Source organism: Carya illinoinensis, chromosome 1, assembly GCF_018687715.1.
Source record: "Carya illinoinensis cultivar Pawnee chromosome 1, C.illinoinensisPawnee_v1, whole genome shotgun sequence".
NCBI classification, from domain to species: domain Eukaryota; kingdom Viridiplantae; phylum Streptophyta; class Magnoliopsida; order Fagales; family Juglandaceae; genus Carya; species Carya illinoinensis.
In genome coordinates, this window is record NC_056752.1 from 34,017,036 (window position 1) to 34,042,858 (window position 25,823).

Consider the following 25,823-nt stretch of genomic DNA (forward strand, 5'->3'; position numbering starts at 1 on the left):
ATTATATATTATAATATATTGCTATAGTTTATAATACAATTATAATATTTGTTATAATATACTACAATAAATTCTCACTATAGTATTATATACTATAATATATTATATTATATAATATATAATACATTACATTAAAATTGAAAAACCAAAACAAATAGGACTGGAAATCGATAAAACTAAAGTACCAGTTTAGGAGGATAACATATGCATAATCAGTTTGGAAAATGCAAAACCGGGGCATACTGGGTCAGTCCTAAATTTTGCCTAAAATCGAACCAGTTACACCCTTAAAGCCAAGCATGAGTGCTATAAAATTTTTCGTTTGAATTAATATGCATGAAATGCCCAATTTAGATTAGCGAATAATTTTTTTAAGAATAGACTATGGGCCTCAAAATTTCATTTTGGCAAGTATCGATTTGTTTTTTTTTTAACTTGCTAGTTAAGTTATAATCATTAAATATTTTTTGATTAGATGGTGTCTTTTTGGTGGGTTGAGAAATTTATGAGGCAAGTTCAGTCCTTTTTAAGGGTTGAGTCAAGGCCTAAACCCTGCAAGCCCAAAACCCATGCCGTGAGAACCAAACATGAGAATCCTCACCAGTCTCATGCTCATTTCAATGTTATGCACATCTCCTCTTCTGCGGGGTTTAACTACTTTCTATATTTATATACAAGTATTATCTCATACATGGAGAAATTGCCCAAGCCCTGGTTACTGCCTCCAGCCATGCTCCAAGGCCAAGCCACTCCTTGTCCTGCTTTCTATATATATACAAGTATTATCTCATACATCGAGAAACTGCCCAAGCCCTTGTCACTGCCTCCAGCCACGCTCCAAGGCCAAGCCTCTCCTTATTGTTGTCTCTGCCTCCACCAACAACTGGCATTGCCTAGCCTAGAGAAACTACCCCACCTCAACCCATGGTTAAACCGCCCAAGAAATCCACACAACCGCTGGCCACTTGAACCATTGTCCACAGTAACCTCTCAACCCCCTTAGCACCCCCCACCACCATCACCAAGATCTAAGCAACCACTTGTAGCCTCTTCTCCTTAGCCCTATTGCACGGATTAGAAGATGCCAAGAAGCAAGCTACTGTATTGCGAGAAGGGTTTTCGGTGTCCTCTACTGGTAGACCCTCCACATTGTTAGTCTTTTTCTTCACATAAAATTGACGGCATAGATGATGACATGGCCCATATATAATTCTTTTGTGGAGACATTGCTTAAGCTTTTATATAGATAATAGATAATAGAGATGCTATTATGTGTAATACGAGTACTTCTGCATTACTTGACACTTGCAAAGAGTAATTCTAAAAGAATATTAATTTTTTTTTTTTGGGCAAGGAATAATGATTGTTCTATATATCCAATGAATAAAAAGAAATTGGCACAAAACTTGGAGAACTATGGTTAATTGGCACTAAAAAATGTAAAATAATTTGCTCAGTGATTTGTTCTTGCTGGAAAAAATACTCAATCAAAACATTGACAATTATGGTTCTCGATGTTTATTTGCAGCGAGTTTAATAGTCGGAAAGAAGCATTTGCAACAAAAAGTTAATATTATACGACTTTTGTAATAGTACTGGGCACATGCAAAGAATAAATCTAAACCTGGTTTACTCATGGCTTGTTTAAGTTGTTTATAGGCAGCTTGGGTTGTCCCATTCCACTTAAAGTTGTATTTCTTTAGTGATTCAGTCAGTTTGGCTGCAATTGCCTCACAGCCCTTCACATATTGGCAGTAATACCCCGTGAGACCCAAAAACCCTCTCAATGCTTTAATAGATTTTGGAATGGGCCAATTCTTCATGGCATGCAGTTTATCCTGATCAACTCTAATGTCTTGGCCTGAGCTAAGATGGCCCAAATAGGCAATTTCTTCTTTACCAAAACATCAATTACTTAGTTTGGCAAACAGTTGGTGCTGTCTTGGCAATTCAAAGGTGGCTTTCAAGTGGGACAAGTGAGTCTCAACATCGCTACTATGGATTAGCATATCATAAAAAAAAAACCAAAATAAAGCAATGTAAATAGGGTTTAAAAACCTACTATATCTTCTAAATGCATTGATGCAAAAACTGCTTTTGCATGTAATTAGAATGGAAATGGGGTAATTTTGATAGCCTATAATTTTATTAGGGATGATGTTTCTGATTAGTAGGATTATAATTCTCCTTGACTTATTTTCCAATAGTACTTCTTATGTCACATAGGATGTGTGCAATCATGTTATCCAATAGTAATTATGCTTGGATCACATAGCATGTGTGTAAGTAGAGGGTTCATGATTTGAGTAGTATTATGTCATTCCTTTATGAAATTCCTAACATACCCCTGTAAACCATTAAATTGTCTACCAATTTCCTTGAACAAATAGGTTAGATCTCAATTATCAAGATTATAAAACGAATCAAATACTTTCAAATAAATAATCAACTTTGTAAGACATAACGATTGGTTACGAATGGAAACCGTTTGAATAACTCTTTAATGGTAAAACTCTACTGGATAGCCAAATCCAAGAAAGTCAATCAATCTTATTATTTGAAGAACAATTACAAAACATTTACAATTCGACTCTCTTACTTGCCTAGACAACAGAAGCAGCCAGAACCTCTAGTGATTTTCAAATGTTGACATCCCTTCTGGAACTCCAGAGGCTAAAATCCAATCGATGTTACTTCACACTCAAAGCATGGTCATACTCAAGAAGAGATGAAAAGCCCAATGAAAATTTTCAAGTAAATTTTCTGTCACAAATACTCATAATATACACTCTAGAATTCGTGGCTCAAACTCCTTACCGAGATACAAAACCGAATCCCTTTAAATAGAAAGTCTGGAAAGAGTTCTAGTCACAGTAGAATTCTGCTGACGGTTAGCAACAGTCGCGAAGACGTGTTTCGACGGACTGGTAACATTTCACGATAACATTCTTCTGTCTTGACTAATCTCTGTTCAGCTTTCTTCTAGACAAATATAGATCTACCAGGACTCGATTTTAACCTCAATGACTTATCTAAACAACACCTACGACTTCTAGATAGACTCAACATTGTTTAGAGATAAATCAATATTTATTTTACATTCATCCAACAATTTCAAATATAATGATAAGATAAGCCTTATCATATAGTTATCTAATCCTAACCAATTTTTGCCTCTACACTTTCTAATCCTTTAGTAGCTAAGCTGGTTAAGAAATTTTAGGGAGCTTTATTAGTGCTATCAGATTGAGCCATGTACATAGGATTTTGTATGAGATAGTAGGAGGATCAGTATTGGATACACATATTATATGTGTTTATTTGACATGGTCAAAAGTGGATTCAATTATAATATTCTAATTTCATGATGAAAATAGTTGGTTGTGAACCTCTGCATTAAGCCCATTTGCTCTTAAGTTTTATTATTTTTATTTATTTTTTCTCTTTAAGTTTAAGACTATGATTGTGCTATTAATATGTGTGATTTATCATGTGATATTTTCTTATTATCTTGATGAATGGAAAGTTTTGTTTTTATAAAAACACTACAAGAATATTTAGAATTTGTGGCATTAAAAATAGTTGCCATTGTAAGCATAAAACGTCAGAAATTACTTACCGCAGCATTTATATACTGCCGCTTGATGGACGGGAAAGAAATGTGGCCTTTGCATTGAGCCGTCATTTCCCCGTATAATGCTGATAAATATCCAATATTTGCAGCACAAATATTCGCAGCCTTTATCTGCTAAATGTGCCGACAATACTAGTAATGTGGGGAGTCAAAATATGCCGCTGTTATTTATCTGCTGCAAATCCATTATGTAGCTGATGCCCGGAAAATTTCGCCAGTGATTGGCCAAAAACAGAGGCAACGTTTACAACAAATGCTGGCCTACTGCTTTATAGGCAACGTTGATTTATTGCCGCAGTAATTGAGGTGCTTACGTCGCACCAAGTTAAAGGCAACATTAACTATGCCTGCTGACTTTACTGCACAGTAGCCACAATTTCTATTTTTTGGAAATCTATACACTTTTTGCATTGCTTTTGTTTGCTGCCATATGTCCTCCAAAATGATGCCCTTCCTTAAATTCATGAGTTTATATATATATAAACTGCAAGCAAGTTTCGTCAACCACATAAAACGCCGTTTAATGTCCATATTTCTTTTTTCTTTTTTTTTTAAATTTGTATTATTGCATATATTGATCCTTTGGACATTTTCTTTCATAGTTGGTTTGTCTAAAATCCCATTGGCCTAAATATATATATATATATATATATTAAAAAACTAGTATAAAATATTTACTAGTAGTGATCTATAGTGGGCATGCAGGTGATACTTAATTAATCGTTTTTTCCTGCATATAAAAATACACAATTCCTGATAGTTATATATAGTTACTAATGCAGTTTATCCAAATTGATGATGTAAAATTTTAGTTCTTATCATAATGTCTCTTGTACGTAACAATTGGCACACATAAGAATTGAGTTGCCAGCAACTAATTGGACATATAAATTAGGAGATTGCCTACTTTACATGAAAACTGAACCCCCCTAAAGCACAAGTCACACGTACAGTAGCTATAGTAGCAATGATTCAAGTAGAAATTCATATATATTCAACTTCAACGCAGCACTTCACATAGTTTAAAGGTCAATAATCTCAAAATATACCAAGACATGGATTCAACTTCAGCAACTACCACACTAGAAATGGTGCTGCCCAACAAGCCAAAGCATTAATCCATGCTATTTCAAATATACCAACTAAACTCCAAATAATCTATGAGTAAACTGGAAATGTCAAACCCACTATCCATTTACAAGAAATTTTGACTTTGGGAAATTGGGTATGAAAGCTTCACTTTCATACCAGGTTAAGTCCTTAACTTGTAATCATTGATGGTGTTGAGGGTGAGGTGGGAGACCCCCACTACTTGTTGGCATCTTTATAATCAACACTCCAGACTGTGTTTGCTTTGTTTCCAGCATACTATATCCCCATTAGATCCAAAAATAAAGTTGAGAAATCTACACCAGTAAATTTATAATCTCTTTCTGCACTTCATCTTCTACCACACATGCTGTCACATGGTTTCCATCAACCCCACTGGTGTGCCATTTTACTCATCAGTTGGTACCTTTAATCTGTGCATTAGTGAAACTAATTAAACTTATATCAGTAACAGCACACAATGTTTGACTAATATGCATTTTTAAACATATAGACAACATTCACTAGGGAACACTCTTTCATGACTCTGCAATTTAATTATAATTGTTATTCAGATTTTCTTTTCAATATTGTTTACCTTGAGAGAGATGGCTAAGAAGTAATTCAGAATCAGTTTGTTAATTGTTGACATAGCCTTTGCAAATCTCCTAACAGATTCTAAGATATTTTTAAATTCCTAAGCAAACCTTACACCCGCTTTAGAAATTTAGGAGAATAACTACAACTCTCCTACTAGTAATCTAGCATGCATCGGATGCTAGATTAGTTATATTGGATTCTATACATGCATCATATTAAAAGTCCCTACACTAAACCATTAATTTCAAGTTAATATACTTAATCAACTTATGTGACAAAGATAGCAAAAGTCTAGACAATTTATTTCTTTAGGACAAGCATGATTTTGTCTTTGATACTAAGTTATAGTAGAAATCCTAAGTCTAAGGGAACCTCCCTTAATGGGGTAAATTAGAGCCATGTATTTTTTCATTTTTTGCACACAAATGAATCTAGCATAGGAACATACTATGGTCAGCTCATTTCTAGCTCAAAACAAGAAATTCTACAGCCTTCTAGCTGCCCCCACAATAATGCCAGTCATCAATTCAATTGTAATTCCTAACAGCCCCATAAGATTTTATTTAACTTGTAAAGGTAATTGTAAACTTCTAATGTTGCCACCAATCATTAAACATTGAAATTAACCAATATGTGCAAGACATATATTACCTGCAGATTCCAACTTTTGTTGTCCATGAGAATATTTTAAGGACTAGCTTTGTGTACTATTTGGAAAATTTTGCCATCCAAGTTCTGATTTTTCAAGAGCAGAATGTGTGGTTCAGCAGCTCCTCACCTACACCCTCCTATTAACTTCATTTAGAACCTGTGATTACAATATCTAGTAAGTAAATATGCATATCTGTCCAGAACTAGATTAGCCATTTAAAAATTATAACTAACTTGTAAAACAACTAACCTTATGTAGTGCACACATTAACACCACCATCTTGTCCATCTATAGATCCGTTAATAATATACATTTGAACAAATTTAGCTTTTGTCCTGGGTCATGGGTTATATATTCCTGCAGTCTAAAGGCATACAAAAAGACATAATGGACATCCACGATGCACTTAAACCGTTATCTGGTCTCCCCCCCTTCTCATTTAGTTAGCTCCCCAAAAAACTTATATTCAGTGTGTAAACTCTCACACCACTAACCCAAATTAGCAAATCAACCTTACTGCCAAAACATTCCAGATTTTTACCTACCACCTAACTACCAAAAATTCCCAAAACAGGGACATCCACAAGCTGCATGCAGCTCATGGAGTTGACCAAGGAGTGGGTGAGATTGAATCTGAGGAAGCCGGCTCCTCAGATTCTGATGCTGGCTGCCTCTGCTTTTCAGAATATGGCTGCCACTGTGATTCAGCCCACGGCTGCCTCTGTGATTCAGCCCACGGCCCCCTCTGTGATTCAGCCCACGGCTGCCTCGCAATTTGAGTCCATGGCTGCCTCTGCTGCATTTCTGAGCACAGCTGCCTTTCCGACATTAAGGACATCAATAATTTCTCTGTTTGACGTTGCTTCTCCATCATCTTCTTCTCAGATTCATGTTGCCTCTCCATCATCTTCCTCATATCTTCCCTTACAGCCTCTAGTTCATCCTTGTGAGTTTGAGCATCTTTCTTGTGTCGTTCTACCAATTCCACATACTCCTTATCTCGTATACGATCATGTACTCTTCTAGAGTCTGGAATTACCATTTCTCCTAACCCTCGTGCATATCCTGCTCTTTGACCAAGTACCGACCTAAATATTTATGATGCTGCTTCATCCGTCCATTTTTCAGGCTCTAATGCATCCATTTTGCTGGTCATCTTGTTCTGTAACATCAAACAAACAGGCATAAGTATATACATTCTATTCCCATATTCACGGTAACACCATTAGTTATCAATATGTATACCAGATATGAAACACTTTAGGTCCATCTCTAAAAATTGTAATGTTACTCACATAATTATGCTCCGTTGCTAGGCTCACAAACTTCTCTTTCTTCTTTGACCACCGAGTGTGTCGATAGAAGTCCACTACGTTGGTCCCGTGTACTCGCTAGATAGTGTGTGGCATGAAAATTGTACTGAAATTAGTAACACACATAACAAAAACTGTACAGAATATTACGTTTAACTACACAATCTAGCCACACATAATAATAGCTGAAATTACGTGTGCTGATATCAAAAACATTGTGAATATTCTATGTGACAAATATAGGCAACTTCAGGCCTTGCTACAGATAAATTTAACTGTGGCAAATCAGCTATCACATTTGCACAAAAACCTTTTATGCAAATGTCGATATATGACCGCTAAACTTCCCTATTACTGCAGGTCATACACGTTAGGTTTATCTTTTTATATAAAACCTTCTGATCATGCGCATAACTGTTGTTAACACAATTTCACCTTCGATACAACCATCAACATGAAAATCAGTTTATAGAAGAGATAAGGAATATCAAGTGTGAGCTAAATGCTAAGGATGCAAATAAAGTTTCAGATATGATTATCGAGTCCAGACCTATGCAAGTAAGATGAATGAAAATTAAATTTGGATGTACATGATAATCAATGGATTGATGTCAAGAAAACTAGATGCTGAATTCCTGCATAACTATTGATAGGAAAACTTGCAACATTGGACCAAAAACAAAAGTCAGCATTTTTCTCATTCATGATCAATAAATGTGATATATTAATTCAATCAACGGAATGAATATTACAAAGCTATTGCTTTTTCCCTCTAACTTATATAAATCATTTACCTTTTCCTCAAGTACCCTAACAAATGACTTGCACCCCGATGTATGATTAACGTCAAGTTTCTTGCGACTTCTTTATTTCTAGCTGACATTTTCTGCCATGATAATGCCAATGTTAGTTATATTCTTAGAGTGAATATGCATGAGCATATAACTTATGTCCAAACTCAACATATACATGTATAGATTCATGTATTAATTTTAATGGATACCTTGAAGGAATCACTTCCCCATCTCTCACAAAGTTTAGTCCATACTATTGGGTTGACCATACTAGTCTCGGAAGCCAATGCCTCCTCATGAGTGGCAAACTTCATATACTTCTTATGCAATTCATGGTGATAAGCGTTAAATCGCTTACTTAGGGCTTTCCAAACGGCCATTTGATGATTGTGTTTCTCCCAATCCAATTCAAAGTCACCCTACACACTTGAGTTTGTTAGTAGCATACTTGCATTTCTATATTCATTAAGGAATTTAGTATGTAGGTATAAGCTGTCTTACCCGGATGCGCTCCATCAACTCATCCTTCTCGGGCTTGGGTACATCCATCCACCTTGCGTGACTCATGTCTGCATGGTGTTTCAATATCCATGTTATTCTTGTTGTGAACATACCGGCATTAGAACAACATGGAGCCATCTCCCCATCATTGATCTTCAAATGTATTGGCCCGTGCTTACGAAACTTCTCAAACTCAGTGCATTTGGCTGGGCCACGTCCACGTTTCTTCTCTGTCGAGGCAGGTACCGATACTGTTACATCCTCCATGGCAGCATCCCCAAAACAACCAGCATTTAGTACTTTGCAACCAATATTGCAAACTTGTAAACTTATCTTAAGTTGTAGTCAATCAATGTAAACCATTATAACAAAGCTAGTAAATATTCATCATTTTTATTATCGTTATCGTCAGCTGTAATCCCTGGTCTCGGGATCAAATAAGGACGAGAAGCCTCTTCCTCTATAGTTGGAGATTCTGTAAGAAGATTAAAGGTTGGTCCCACAACTTGCTCTGGGGTGCATTCCCTCAAGATTGCATCACGTTTTCGGCATGGAAATCCAGGGGGTCCGCTCCGTATAGGACACCATCCCCTTCCTCTCCCCCATCCTCGGACACTTTGCCCCATTTGTCCATCTGAGTAAAACATATTGTGAACAATTATTAAAACGATGGTTCGCCCAGCTTTACAATTGTTAACGTAAAATTCTTCAAAGACCCACTCATACAACAATTGGTAAATCTATTGGTATGAAGGAAAAATCAATACCAATAGAAGAAATTGTACCTTCTTCATCCATGTTGGTCCTCATTTGCCTCACTTTCCTTGCAAATTTGTGGCCTTAAGTAAGCGTGAGGCCAGTAACCGTATGTATGTGAAAGTGTTTGTTTACAATCTCAATCTGAACTTTTTGTGACCGGCTGTCCTATACTAGAGATATTAGAGGTTTTATATTGTACAGCAGATGTCATATCTATTCAAATGTCAATGTAAGCAATTTTAAACCATGAGGCAAGGTACACACATGACTTCTCTCAATTTAAAGTCTTGCCTCACACATGGCACATATGCACACATTTTTCACCATCTTCATTTTGTATGCTTAGTAATCATGTTGTTGTTGGTCTAAAAGTTTGATTTCATGTAAAAAAAATTACTAGTCCAATATTAATGACCAGAACTACCAATTCAGAGAATAGTAGGTCATTTTCATGCATTCCAACTTAAAACACAGCCAGTCAAAAAACAGCACACCAATTATGAACTTTAAATGCATATAATGCACCATTGTAATGAGAATGAAATACCCTTTAATCTTTCAACTCACTAATTGCAAATAGACTTCCTACATGGAAGGTAGTGGAATTGCATTGGGAACTAAGCAATTGGAGCTGTCAAGATGATTTTTTTTTCCCTATTTTTTTTTTTTATGGTCTGTAATGGAGAGAATAAGTTCCAAAATCAATTATTTGGAACTGGAAATAGAAACACCATTAATTCTTCCCGACTAACTACCTTATTGTGGCTTTCACTTAAGGTAGTTTTCCACATGCATATCACATATACAACTATGCATGCAGATTTTGAGGAAATGATGTAAAACCATCCATGTGCATTTTCTAACCTAATAGAGCTTATCGCCACTAAATAAGCTCTAGAAAGTTCAGAAAAAGATAAAAAAAAAAAATTATTCAGGCAAACCCATCAATACAGTCGTACTGTCTGGACTAAGAAGGAAGAATATCAGATTAAAGCTCTGTAAGAAATCAGCATGAATCCACGTGTGATACATACCTTTAACTAGACTTTCAGTCCTCAATGCAAGAAAGAGAGGAATATATGAAGTGCTTGAGCCAACTCACCCACCAACTTTCCCAGGCAGCAGTGCAAAATCACCCAGCAACTCTTTCCTCAAGTACTCTTATGGTGCATCTTGCTGATTGCTTAAAGGAATTTTCAGAAACTAAGGTATTGTTGACCTCTAATCAGCTAGAACCACTTCATTGCTTTTGCTGGAGTGGCCAGGCTTGTAATGGGAGATTTCCTTTCTTGCTGAAATATCCAAGATGTCAGTGAGCTTGTAAAATTGGAGATATTGCATGCAGATAATAGAGCTGGGCGTATTTTACCTTTTAAACTTTCTAATTTCCTTATGGGATAGGTGCAAATCACTTCAGCTATGTATGTAAATTACATTTATACCCTTAAAAGCAGTAAAGATATACAAGTCTCCCGCCTTTGATATGCGCCTCTTTTCTATTTTTCCTCTTTTGTAGTACATTTTCCCCCCAACCATTTTTAAATGTTTAAATAATCTATTCTGAATTTTACTCAAAACCATTTTCAGTAATTGACTAAACTTGACCATTTCATAACTGATAGCAGTGGAATCTGCATAAATATGAAGTATTTTATTAAAACTTATTTATCCACATTCTAGTTGAAATTTTGGTACCAAGTGTAATAGAAAATATTAATATGACACAACTTATATGTGAAAAAGATCAATTTGATCACTTGATAAAATACAACACCATGGAAAAGTCCAAAGTTGCATTGGTGTGTTTGAAAATTCAGCATATTGTCCAATTTGTCCATGTTGCCAAAAAATCATTTAAAATATCCACTGGCACACCATAACCTGTTCTGAATTTCACTCAAATGTGAGAGTTCAGTAATTATATAGAAATTTAAAGTTGACCATTTTCTATGTAATTGTGGAATCTGCATTAATATGAAGAATTTTATTAAAACTTATTTACCCATGTTCTAGTTACACTTTTGGTACCAAGTGTAATAGAAATTGTAATATGACACAAATTAAGTTGAAAAAGTTCTTCAACGATCACTTTATAAAAGACAACACCATGGCAAAGTCCAAAAATGTATTGGTGTGTTTGAAAATTCTGATCTAGACCAATTTATCCATTATGCCAAAAATATTTTATAAAATGGTTGGCACACCATGGATGGTACATCAATATATTTAACATTTCTACACTCCTAAAACGCTTAATATATAGCTGATTATTATACCATGGGGGCAACCTGCTTCTAATCTCAACCATCATATTCAATATCTACTAATAAATACGTCCAATTAATTGCACCATGATTGGATGCTTTCAGTAATTTTCTAACATTCATTCTTGCTGCTTTGTTATAATGACAATCAACAATCTTATGATGCTATATACCAGTAAGTATTAATTTTATATCCGTAAATATTATGTCCTCTTATTAGATAGGTTGCGCGATCATTAGTCATTTATGTATTCTAACTAAGATAGGCACTATTTTCAGATTTTGGGAGGGCGGAGGGGCAGCAAATTGGAAATTTTTGTTTTTGTTAGATTCAAACTAGACGTTATAATTTCTGGACGGAGGGCTCCCACCAGCATCACCAAATTGCATGTCCCCAACACATATGAGGCACAACCACTTTGATGCCTAGTTGTGGCCTGCATAAACATCTGAGCATTAATATATTGGTAGATTAATTCACTAAGCTACACAAACATAAAGAACAATTACCACATTATTCACGTAGCCAACTAGGTACAAGATTGACTAAGATTTCCAGGTCCAGCATTTTTCCAACATCACTGCACATGAATAAATAAATCTTGCATGCATCAGTTAAGAGGACTTGCAACTAAACACATAGCTTAATTCAATATCTTAATTGTTATACACCTATGTATTTGATACATATTTGACTGAAGACAAGATGCTCCCTATAACTTTCATTAGAGTCAGATTATTACAAAAGTTCAATCAAAGCATTATCACTAAATAAGTCTACTCTCAGACTTATTCGGACTCTGTCGTAAAACCATGCTCCTCAGAACCTTCCTTGTCACCAGTAGCATCACTTGATGTAGAGCCAAGTTCGGCATCGTTGATAAAATCTTCAAGTCCTGCGTTATCTATACAACCTGCTTCTCGTGCATCAACACGCCTGGGTTCAATATCATTCCTACTCAATGGAGTTGGGACAAGCACATCATGACCCTGGACAGGTGTGTAATGATGCGATGATTCATTCTCTTGATAGGCATCAGCGTCACTGGACGCATTCATATCTTTTTCTTCTGCCACCATTTCTATTGGTGGAATATCGTATACATTCCTATTGGTGAATTTCTGCACTCCATGCCAATTACCTTTGACACGTACATCTTTTATGTAAAAGCATTGGGATGCCTGGCATGCTAGGACAAAGGGTTCGTCCTTATACCAAGTCTGGTCCATGTTGACACTGATTAAATGATCATCCACTCGTACCCCTCGTCTTCGATCTCCAACATCATACCATTCACAGCTGAATAGGAACACGCGTCGCCATCCCATGTAGTGTATCTCCAAGATGTCATGAATCATACCATAAAAGTCAACATTATTAGATTGATTGTCACCAGCTACAAAGACTCCTGAATTTTGTGTACGTCTTCTGACTTCACGCCGCTTTGTGTGGAACCGTTTTCCACTTATAATACAACCAGCGTATGATGCAACCCAACTTTCGGGACCACAGGCTAGTGCATATAAATCAGCCGACAGATCAAGTGGATTGAGGTTACGTTGGCCTATAACCTATTACAATATTGGAAAATTGTAAGAGAAAGAAAACTAGTTCCATAGTGATTGATCACTATTCAAGGAAATTGTAAATGTGACAAAAAAATCCATAGGCACAGAAGAAACGTTACACGCGTCTTGAACCATAGTTTGAAGTCATTCTTATGTGTGCGATCAACTGCAGTAGGGTTCGTCCGCTGACACATTTCATGATGTTCTCTGCACACCAAGTCACAATGTGCACAAATTGGTAAAATCAAGTTGTGGATAATATGCACTGGCATTGTAGGTAGTGGTAAAGATCAACAGAGAGTAAATAATAAACATAGATAATAGGTGTACTTACTGTAGGTAGTGGGCTATCTCTGTGCAGTTGTTAAGCACGTACCACCGGGCTGAAGCAAGGAGTTCATGATCTAAAGGGATATTAGAGGCAACTCCCAAAGGACGGACTTTCTGGTTGAAAATGGCAAAGCCATCCATTGTCTCCGCTTCTGAACCGTCAACATTCCGATCCGCTCGATTGAACTTCGTCTCAACATCTTCTACTTACATTGAGCAAAATATCAAGCATTCAAGGTGAATGTAGGCCTCTGCAATTGAACCTTCTGGCCGAGCTTTATTCTTAACATACCGTTTGAACTTGCCCAGGTATCTTTCAAATGGGTACATCCACCTATATTGCACTGGACCACCCAATATTGCCTCACAGGGCAGATGGACAGCGAGGTGGACCATAACATCGAAAAATACAGGAGGAAAAATCATCTCCAGTTTGCACAAGATGAGTACAATATCATTTTCCAGTTGTTATAGGCGATTTCTATCAAGTGTTCGTGAACACAACTCCTTAAAGAAACTGCTAAGCTCAGTCAATGCTAGGGAAATGTCATTTCTTAAGTACCCGCCAACTGCTATAGGAAGTAGTCGTTGCAGAAATACATGATTATCATGGCTTTCCAACCCAGAGATTTTGCAGTCACGCACAGAAACACATCGCAAGATGTTTGCAGCAAACCCATCGGGGAATTTTACATCCACCAACCACTCACAAAATTTAGTCCTCTCATCACCTTGCAATATATAAGAAGCATGTGGCAATGTAACCCTTTCTCCTTCGCGCTTCAAATGTAATTCTTTTCTTACACCCAAGATCTCAAGGTCACGTCGTGCATTAATAGTATATTTTGTTTTTCCAGGAATGTTCATTAAAGTGCCCAAGATGTTATCAGTAATGTTCTTCTCAATATGCATAACATCAAGATTGTGCCGCAGCATCAAAGTTGACCAGTAGGGTAACATGAAGAAAATGCTGCTCTTCGTCCAGTTCAACTCATCAGCCCTTCGCTTTCTCTTTCGATGAGATTTACCAAATTGGAGATCATCGAGCATATATAGTTGACTTAATATATCTGAACCTGATAACACCTGTGGTGGCAGTCGGTGATCTTCTTTACCGTTGAACAAATTCTTTCGGCATCTCCAAATGTGGTCTAGTGGTAAGAACCGACGATGTCCCATATAGCTATGCTTTCGACCATACTTCAACCATGTTGAGTCTGTATCTGCGTTGCATGGTGGACATGCTAGTTTTCCTTTGGTTGACCACCCGGAAAGATTCCCCAGGGCTGGAAAGTCATTTATTGTCCATAATAATGCTGCATGCAACATGAATGTTGACGATGTGGATGCATCATGCGTAGCTATCCCATGTTCCCAAAGTTCAAGCAACTCATCGATCAACGGCTGCAAGTAAACATCAATATCATTCCCTAGTGATTTCGGCCCTGGAATGATGAGAGATGTCATGAAGAATTGGTCTTTCATGCATAGCCACAGAGGCAAGTTATATGGTACGAGAATAACTGGCCATATGCTATAAGGTTTAGCCAAATTGTTAAAGGGGTTAAAGCCATCACTAGCTAGACCGAGTCTAACATTTCGAGAATCCTCTGCAAACCATGCATGGTCTTTATCGAAATTATTCCAAGAGTCTGAGTCGGCTAGGTGCCTCGTAATTGTCTCATCTGAAGCTCGTTTCTCTTTATGCCATCGCATATCAGTTGCTATCTTTGCAGACATATATAGCCGCTGCAGTCTAGGTTTCAACGGGAAATGCCGTAAAACCTTCTGAGGGAGAACTCGTGTCCCATGTGTATTTGACATCCACCATGAAGCATTACATATAGGGCACACATTCTTATCAGCATTTTCCTTCCAAAATAATATGCAATCGTTGGGGCATGTATGGATTTTGTGGTACTTGAACCCTAGCCCCCGCTCTAATGACCTTGACTCCTCATATGACTGTGGCAAATCAGCATCAGGAAAGGCAAACTTCAATAAGTTGAGGAGCATGTTGAATGATTTGATTGACCAATGACCAATGGTCTTTATATGTAGCAGCTTTACAACAAACGACAACTTTGAAAATTTTGTACATCCGGGATAAAGTGGACGACGAGTATTATCGAGTAGTTGTGCAAAGTAAGACATTGGGATGTGTTCAGCCATGGGTGGTTGAGTAGGCCCCGACGTGCTGTCGTGGGGCGGGTTGAAGAATGTACCCGCCCGCACATCATCTAACAGCTGGTCGATTTCATCGATGTAATCGTCCCCACCATTATAATCTAACTCATCATCAGATCCAATATTAAAATATTGTGTCTCCTTCTCCCCATGAAATATCCACTGTGTATAACTTGGATTAATCCCGGTTATGAACAAATGACTCTGCACTTCAGGGAAAGATAGCCACAGATTATTACAGCATATGCGGCATGGACACCGTATGCAGTTTTGGCCCCTTGCATGGTTTTGTGCAAGTGATAGGAATTGGTTAACTCCTTCGGCATATGCAGGTGAAGGAGTTAACCAACTTTTGTCCATCTAGAATTTAGTATAAACAGGCTTAATGTTAGGGAACAAAATTAAAATGTCCCTAACTAGTTAGCTATGCAAAGTGCACAAGGAAAATTGTGTATGGAAAGCCTTTAAATGGGAAAAGGTTTTCAAATCCATCGACTAATATAAAAGTAATGCAATTTCTTGAGCTGAAGAAATGGTTGATGAATTGCATCCATGCACAATAGGCATAGTGGAATGTAGTGGAATGTCGGTCTTGGTTGAGGCATAAACTAGTTGAGGCATATAATCAGACAGTAAATTGCATAGACACGTTATTCAGAACTTATAAGCTACTAGGAAATTATTGAAGTTATGTGGGTACTAAGCTAAGTCCAATTTAAAATGCATGTAGTTGGTAGACATTATACCAATGATTTGAGATGGCCTAAATCATGGTGTAATTATTAACGCCAACACTCCAGAAAATGTATAGATGGCAACGGTATTTGGCATTGGATAAAATGTAGGGCAGTACTAGATCATTTCAGAATGTACCACCCAAATAAAGTCTTAATTTTTATTTAAAGGCACACATTCTTATTTCCACTCCTACGAATAGAAGCGAGGGGCTTGTCAAATAGTACAAAGAGATATGCCCCAGTTACTGCAGGTCCAATGACCTCTTCATTTTGTATTCTAATCATGTAAAACCAAGGAATTTTGTGAACCATCACTAAAGCTAACAAGATGCAAAAAGGTTCACAAAGAAATCTTAGAGTGCGGTCAAGTAGTTTGGGGAAAAGAGAAGATAAGGCTGACTTGACCATTTTCAGATCCCCTGCAGGAAGGAACTTATATTCATGTTTATCAACCAGCAAGGGCATTCAACTAATTGAGCTGGGTGGTCAACTAAAATGTTCTAAATTTTGATCGAACTAGATTAAATGATTTTTTTATGATTGTTCAACATAATCTAGTAAACCTAGTATGTAGCTGAATTATACAGTCCTAGTTAAGTTAAAAAAATGCATAGAAACACTAATGCAACATGGTTATCAAGGTGCAAGAGAGAGTTTGAAACGCGAGTAAAAACAAACATAAATGTTCTTACAGTTCCAATCAGTAATACAGCAAATGATTTCAAATGATGACCAGTCCAATATAAGCCCACACTGGGGCTGTTGTTCAAGATAGTTCAGCCCAACTTCATATCAAGTAGGAGCTGCAGTGGAAACTGGTGAAGTAAATATAGGGGTCAATGTCAGATTGTTATGTAGCAAATGTTAAATCCACATAATAAAGACATATAAATCTAAAGGAATGACGAAAAACAAGAACTAAGATCATCTCAAAAAGGAATAATAACTATAAGGATCAGTACAAAAAGCTAAACAACGGTGAAGCTGGGAGAGAGACAATACTTCTTCCTCAGTCAAAACAAAATCACCAATGCAAAATGATGGCTATTATAGTGAAGCATGTAATGTATATCAGTCAACAAAAAAAGCAAAAACAGAATATAATATAATGTTATCCTTTTCGATGGAGGAAGTACATTTATTAATGTAAAGGGGTATAAGATCATTTGCCCATAACTAACTTGTATTTAAAATTATTCTTCAAATTTCATATCTTCAAAGTTACTCTTTAGTTAATATACTTATATCATTTTTCTTGCAAACTGAACCTTCACTCTGCCTACAGTTTTTTCCTATATTCAAAAACTAATTAAAGGTGGGTGAAGTAAATAAGTTATTAGAATGCCAATTCCAATAGTAAGAAGCTCACCTCTGCCAAAGATATGATTAAATCTAGGGTGATGAGCTTTGGGCTAATAGCTGAATAGACAAAGTGTTAAAGGAGACATATTTTTGGCAAAGTCCAAGGCTTTCACGTTGCCTCTATCTTCAAACTCTACCATTCCTATATTTATGGACCCTAGCTATTCCAATCTGCCATAATTAGTGTGACTCATGAATGTATATCCAGTAGTACAGAACTAAATTAAAGTTGGATAGCTAGGGGCTTTACTAACTGTTTTATTTACTACAACCTTTGCATGGATATGCCTTTTTTGATGTCATAATAAAGGCGATTTCTCAGGCCTTGCTAGTGTACAAGAAAAACACTGAAGACTAACCTTACCTTGTATAGAAATGCTATAAGAAAACAATTGTTAGAGCTGCCAGGCTTCCAACAATTGTAATTATGTTCTAATCATGATGATCATTAGGATTTACTCAATATTGATCATGCATCATGTTTGGGTTGGTTCAATTTTCTCTGTATTTTCTTTAATATGCATGATCAATATGTGCAGTACAGGAAAAAATGATCATTTGTGATTATATGCGATAATAATGAATATATACTATTAAAACAAACTCATATTTTTAAAAAATATTTTAATCCAATTCAAACTTATTTTCTCGTTGTGATAAATAAATATATATATATATATATATATATATTGGCTTATTGCAACTCTGATCATTTTTCTTTCATATCCAACAATAAGAAAGATTTTATTTGGCATATTCTCGTTGGACTATTTGGGTTAATTGTAAACAGCATTTTAATTGCTATTATTTGGGTCATAATAGATGTTCATTACTACCTAAAAAAAAAACAACCATTTTCATTACTCTCACATCAATGCATACTGCAGATATAGGTAGGCAGGGCCATGAGCAGAAACTTGGTCCAACAATGGTTGCTGTATAAAATGCACAAACTTCTAGGTAAATGCCCCCACCATATCCTAGAAATATTACATCTTTTCCTTACATCTTTATAATAGGGTAATAAAATCTAAAAGGATGGCCATGAAAACTTCTCATCATTTCCTGCACCTGCTGAAAACTTTCTCACACCAACGACCCCTGGATCTGGATTGTTGGCTTAAGCAATCCATGTTCACATATACTGACAAATCAAAGCCACCAAGAGCGACTCTACTGTGTGAACTCACTCATGGTAATAGTGATCTTACATTATCTAGAAATCTCTTTCTCAACTTGCAGGCAAATTTTATGAATCAAGTTGGATACTAATTATAAGCACTTTTATAATAGCTCAAACACAATATGGCAATTTGAAATTATCCTCGATTGGGGTCATTATATATGTTGAAAAGTGGGAGAAATCCCCTATCTTTATGATGTCGACTAGTATCCCTTTCATCCCTCATTTACATATATATGCATTATTTAGAGATTAATTAAATAAAATTTGAATGGAAGTTCAAGAGTTCATCACAACTATGATGAGACTGAGATCATTGTAGCCATTCCCGCCTCCGGCATCCTCTCTTTTCTCCCTTGGTGCTATCAATTTTTTACGTCAATGAGAATAATATGAAAATTCCAAGATCCTTGAAAACCAAGTTAGTGGAGTTGTTTACATTCTTCACAACCATTGCCCTAACGATAGGTTGGAATTTGAATTTCAACCTCACTTTATCATATGCACATTAAATATTTACCAAATAAGAAAAGTAGAGATGGCAAAAAATTCCACTCACGTTGAACCAAAAGCTACAATCTTGTCTTTATATACTACCCATAATGTCCCCTCAGCCCTATACTCAAAACACTCTTTCCCACTCTATTTCTTTGCCAGTTAGCTATAGTAGAAGCTGCACTTCCTTATATACGGCCAGATCAGCTCATGATCTTAGCTTTAGGACTATCAATATTTTATTTTCTAACAAAGCAAACATCAAAGATGAGTGGAGGCCATTGGCAGGGTAATGCAATACTCTGTAATGCTGCTGGGCATGCATCCCTTAAAACTTCCATGTATTTGCTATGAAAATGTACGGTAGTTAAGATAAGATAATGACTTCAGTTTCCTTTCTTTGCATTAATCTCTCTTTTCTTCTCTCTTGGATCAGACTGCTTTATAGAATTTTTGAACTGGTCATTTTACTGAGCAATTTTAGAGATGGTCATCCCACTTGGTCTACCTCAAAAAGTTTAATCTAGTGGATTTGGTAACGTTTGGAAGCATGGAAAATTCAACTTTAAAATTCTCACTTTTGGACTTTCTTCCCCCTTTGATTTTCATTAATATTGAAAAAGTTAAAGAGAAAGAGAAAATAAAAGGTGCAATGTGAGTACCAACACGTGATTGACAAATTGGGGAGGCCAGGATCAGAGGGGTGTGAACTGTAGCCAAAGCTTTAGTACTAAACTGCTGCAGCAATGATTTCTAGCAACATTGGCACATAGTTTAGGGAAAAATTATTTACATTAACATCCAAGTTTTTAATATTTTCATATTAAAGATTAGACAACCAACACTAGCTCAATATGTCTTTCAAAAGGGGGCAAATGAAGAGCTGCACACCAAACTATTGAATAACACATATATTATAGGAATTAGCAACAGCATGCTATTAGGAATGTATATTTTGAAGTCAGAAATATTTCTCAGCAATTGTTTCCCCTTAGCTGTAGCATTGCATTTCAATTACCTGATCCCTGCTAGATGCCATAGCATCAAGTAATGAAAAAAACCCAAATCGGAAAGCAAATGACGAGACAAGAAGGATATATCTGATAGTTAATACAAGCAAGATCAGCAAACACTTGCTTTGTCAGCTCAGCAAGGACCCGGCCTATTCAATAAAAGACAAGAATTCAAAGAAGGGCAACTCAGTTAAGTAAGGACAATATGTTCCATTATAAAAAATAATCACAGATCAAGAAAGAGAGAATCATCAAAACTTCTTGGATAAACTGAAATTCCCTACAAGACAGAAGCTCTAAAATAAAAATAATTTTATATGTCCATTCATTTATACCTTTCTACTGCCAGAATAAAAACAAGAATTACAAGATGAATAAGTTCCGTAACAAAGAAATCAGTGAATTGCTCACTTTGGGGTCCTAAAACTGTTGTTCAAAATATTTATCAATTAAGGTGAAGATGCTTTTAGTTAAAACCACTATCCTTAAAAAATCGCACAATCCACCAAATTATACATAGTAACCTTTTACAGTTCCAAACTGATTCTCGGAAGCCAATACTCGTTTGGATGGCCTAAATTCAAGCACACTCGGAGACACTTCAAAAAGAGAGAGATTAATAAACCATCTGATAAAGCAGCCCTGTTTTTATAAGCCAAAGCATAATGAATCCAGTGAAGTGCTAAGGAAATAAAGAAATATATATTTAAATTACATATAATTGACAACTTGTAAATCATAAATATTGTGAGTCTGAAGTTCATTTATTTTCGTTAAAATATATATATTAATTTGTAGCTAAGGACATCTATGCGGTGACTTGATGCATTAAATAAAGGGAATTCCTTTTAATGATACTAATTAATGATATTAATGTTGTTTTAGTACTATTTCCGTCAATCATGCTGCTGCATGCATGTTGTCGTCGTGAGTACGAGTACTACTAATCAGCTTACAATAGGCAGGTTTTATTTTATGGGCAGTAAACAGATATATGTTCATAATAACATAAAATCATGACTTTCAAAAATATATAATTAAAACCCCACAAAAAATGTGAATTCTTTACATATATATATATATATATATGACGACCTCGATCTGTAGTACTTCACCAGGAACGGCAAAAGGATTGATGTTCGAGAGCAGGTACTGTCATGTTGCATTAGTACTGCAAGCATGCATTTATATATATATATATATATATATATCTAACAATAGGAATTATGGGATCAAGAGGCATATATAAGAAGTAAGCATGTCCGATCCACTGTTGAGAAATTTGTACTTGATCACTTGTAACAAGCATGCATGTACATCCTTTATATGATGGCATGGATCGGACATTAGATAATTCTTATGTTGATGTTGATCGGCATATAACAAGTTGTTGATGGGTTGCTGCCTCATGACTTTCAGCAAGGAGGCACAAAAACTAGCAGTTTGCACTCCGAATCTGCCCAGAATAATCGTAAAATAAACCAATAGCTTGGACAGAAAAAACCAACTTCCAGCCCATCCCAACCCATCAACAAGTTGCATATACAAACAACTACCAAAAACAGAACGCATACCCAATACAAAATCCATAAACAACCCACACGAAAACACCCTAGAGGCAAAGATAATGAGGAAGATTCAGAGCTGGCGGCGAATAAACAACTACCCAAAATAGAACGCATACCCTTAATACATAAAATATACAAAGTACATGCTTTCAGAGTAACGGTGGCATAAAAATCCGTTTCGACAAGCATATTTGTGCACAATTTTAAGAAATCAACGAGTGTGGATGAAGGGGTACACATACCTGTGGTGCATGAAACGGATTCACCCACTAATCCTAGGTAGAAAATTCTGGCCGATACCTCAGACGCCCAAAATAAATAACTCGGAAATCCAAGATGGAGGCATGCACAGACTTAGGCTTTTGTATACAGCCGAATCGACGGGCGTAGCTAACAGGGAATTAGTAGAATGAATTCATGCGAATATATCTGGCTTAGCAAACTCTTGTTCTGTATCTTTGCAGGTAGGCGAAAATGGTGAGGAAAGAAATTTCGGCATGGGTATTGGCGTCGGGGTTGCTGAATCACAAATTAGGAGAGAAAGGGTAAAATGATATGTTTTTCTACCTTTTCGCGCCTTTGGGTTTGTTGCGACGGAAGAAGCAGCGTTGTAACTAGGCATTTGAAATTGCAGCTGCATAATTTGTCGCTATATGTTCAAAATCGTTGTAACAAAATCTTTTTATCACTTCATAGTGCACTGGCGTTAAGACACAACGGGAAATTGTAGGGGAACTTTTTGTTGGAACTTGGTGATCCATGAAGTATTATCTTATTTATAGTTACCTAAAACTGAAACACAAATTTTAGTTCTTGAATTTATTTTATAGTCTGCTACCAAAGTTCATTGAGTTCTGGCTTTTGCTATTAGTTGTTCCACAAAGTATTCCTCATATGCTTTTCCCTTTTAGCTTTAGAAAATATTACTAGGAGTTGTCATCCAAATGACAACAAGTGAGTTGATTTGCTATCCCTCCTCCCCCCCCCCCCCCCCCGGCGTCCCCTCTCTCTCTTTCTCCTCCACCTCCTCCTCCTCCCCTGTTTGGGTTACTTGTAGCAAGTCGGTTTTCCTACAAGCAAATAGCTTGTTGGTTTTATAAGCTATGAACTATGTGTGCATGATACATATATCGTTCAATAACTTTTGTACATGTTATTTGATTGAAATCCATCATGCTATGTTTATAATTTTTCCTCTACGCAATAATGTTGGCCACATTGTATATATTATCTCACGTGTATGTATCTTCTTGGCATACATACCCCCATCATGTTAAAATGTGGCAAAATTGTGAAAGAGAAGAATTTGGATACATACCAATTAGTTTTGGCAGTGTCTCTCACACTATCAAAATGGTAAAATTGCAATGTTTATGCAAGGAGTATTGATAGAGATTCAAGCTTTTTGTCTAGCAATAATGTGGATTTTGCATCTTCTTTACCTGCACTGGAAGTGCAAGTCTAAGATATACTCATTGCTATTAATATTGATGGTCTTACTATTTGTCATATGCTTATCTCCTCTTGGTGGTTTTGGTTGACTTGTTTTGTGGGCCTCTTGTCCCCTCTAAGGAAATCATAATAAATTCATTGATGATTATTCCAACTAGGTAGACATAATCAGTATTTGCATCGGCAATTAAGGCATTGCTTGTTGCTTTTACATTTTCCTCCCCCTGAAACCAGCCACCTTTGCTGAATCTAATAGGGCAAGCTAGCACCTAAACATGACTTATGAGGCATGCAGTCAAAGGAAATAGCAAGCCAGAAGGGAAGAAATTTATTTTGTTATTCATTTTTTTCTGCTCAGATACTTTACATTGCCAGATTTTTTTTAGGTTGGAGAGACCCCCATTGTTTGATCTTATTCTTTATAGAGGTATTGTGTTGGTTTCAAGGCATGGTTTTGGAGTCCTTTAGTTTTTCAAAATACGACAAAAGCTATAAATACTTGTCCTTCTCTATAACTCTACTACAATAAAGTGAATTATATATGTGCCTATCTATTTGCAGTAGACCACTCTCTCGCATGCACATATATATATTTGCTAATACACTAAAGCATCACCTTTAACTACGTTATGCTAAAACTCAAGTCGAAGCATGTTTGGTGCAACTTTCTTATAGCTAAAACTTCAGACATAACAACTTTAGTTCAACATATAAATTCTTGGTCTTAACCTGTAGCCATTATCCCACCTTAACTATTTCTAATTATCTATCCCAGCCCAACTTTAAAGTGATGCACTGTCTCTATATCATGGCATGTTAAATTGGTCTTCTTCTTCTTCTTCTTCTTCTTCTTTTTTGTCCTTACCATTATCTATTTCCTAAACATATGATAATGTGTGTACACTTAGAAAAACTTAAAGGTTAAGGTAAAGAAGTTGGTGATCAATGAGCGCCTTCTTATTATAAGTGACGGAGGGACCCTTTCGAGGTAATTGATGTAGACATAAAGTTTATGAATTCTAATTTATTCCAAGTTTGGCATTTAGAAATTGTGATTTTAGTCCTCCTCCTCCACCACCTAAACGGAGGGTCCTTTAATGTCTGTTTCTTTTTTATTTTATACTTATTCCTTTTTGTGGTGTATGCCATTTATTTAAGTATTCTAGTCGAGTATCTAAAAAATTATGCATACTGAGTTTAGTTTTGATGGGTCCCCTGGATTTGTGTTTTTTAAATTTATAATCATTACCTAAGCTTATGCTATATATTAATTCTTCATTCATCTATAAGCTATTAGGATTAGCTTTACATTAGCAAAAAATTGACAAAGAAATGGATCTTGCAAGTGATGTTCTTCATTATAATATTTTATGACATTGTTGATTTCTTCCAAGTAGAAAAAAAAAAAAAAAGGTCACGCAAGAGGATATTGCCTACTTAAATTGTTTATGTTTGACAAACAATAGACATTTGTCTGACAAAATTTTTCTATGCTCATGTCTCGGCCAATTCTAGTTCTTGTAGCATATGAAAAAGATTTCTCCTGGTGGCTGGATGTTGAATAATTGGGGAAAGGGCTTACATGAAAACACATGCTGTACTATATTATATATACAAGAGTCATTAAACAAGAAAGATCGATGGAGTACATGTGTTAATTATATGCAAGTTTGTTATCTTGGCAAAATAAATAAATTGTTGAAGTTCTTTGTTATCATATACTTTTTGAAGTCATGAACCTTGTCTACTCTAAAGTTGTCTTTTGGTATTAATAATTAATACACCTAAAATTTTTCTATAGGAAGAGTTACACCTAAAAGTGTAATCTATGGCCTTGACATGATGTTTTCTTTATCTTCTTAGTGGAAAACATAAACCTCCAAGTCATATAAGTCTTCAACTACAATTGTTTGTGTTCGATATTTTGGTTATCATCTACAGTATTTTGTGTTCGAGTGTCTGCAAGCAGATACAGCTACTCTAGGTAGTGATTTCATTTGATCTTGGCGACAAAGACTGATTTTTTTCTTCTTCAATTTACATGACCTTGACCTGGCAATTAGGGCTATATAAAAAACCCATCATCCCCACCCGTCCAAAATCAAAAAACCCAACCCATGTAGATGAGAACAGAAGAGGATGTTAACTGAAACTCGTTTGCTTGTAAATCCAGTAATACCCATTTTAAGCCAAATTTGATGATGGTTTTGAACTTCTGGGTTGTCCTTTGTAATGGCCATAGATCTGATGATCACCAAATCACTGATGGTTTTGGTTGGCCTCATGATTCATAGAACCAGCAATGGGATTCGATTCCTCCC

General features: G+C 36.1%; 2 protein-coding genes across 2 annotated transcripts; both read right to left on the bottom strand.

Moving 5' to 3' along the window:
* Positions 1 to 7,071: 7,071 nt before the first annotated feature.
* Positions 7,072 to 8,990, bottom strand: LOC122291827. The gene is made up of 3 exons (XM_043099865.1): positions 8,584 to 8,990; positions 8,292 to 8,501; positions 7,072 to 7,137 (listed from the first exon to the last, which is right to left on the bottom strand). Exons 1-3 carry the CDS (start codon positions 8,848 to 8,850, stop codon positions 7,072 to 7,074), a joined length of 543 nt encoding a protein of 180 aa, XP_042955799.1. The 5' UTR covers positions 8,851 to 8,990.
* Positions 8,991 to 13,973: 4,983 nt separating this feature from the next.
* Positions 13,974 to 16,052, bottom strand: LOC122291901. Its single transcript, XM_043099979.1, has one exon. The coding sequence runs from the start codon at positions 16,050 to 16,052 to the stop codon at positions 13,974 to 13,976; it is 2,079 nt and encodes a 692-aa protein (XP_042955913.1).
* Between the last annotated feature and the right edge of the window lie 9,771 nt (positions 16,053 to 25,823).

What these genes read in the sequence shown, in the direction of transcription:
- LOC122291827 (XM_043099865.1), bottom strand. Translation starts at nt 8,850, where the DNA reads ATGGAGGATGTAACAGTATCGGTACCTGCCTCGACAGAGAAGAAACGT. An exon ending in AGTTGATGGAGCGCATCCGG is followed by an intron (nt 8,502 to 8,583) that starts GTAAGACAGCTT and finishes TCAAGTGTGTAG; the next exon opens with GGTGACTTTGAATTGGATTG. An exon ending in GGGGAAGTGATTCCTTCAAG is followed by an intron (nt 7,138 to 8,291) that starts GTATCCATTAAA and finishes TTGATGTTACAG; the next exon opens with AACAAGATGACCAGCAAAAT.
- LOC122291901 (XM_043099979.1), bottom strand. Translation starts at nt 16,052, where the DNA reads ATGGACAAAAGTTGGTTAACTCCTTCACCTGCATATGCCGAAGGAGTT.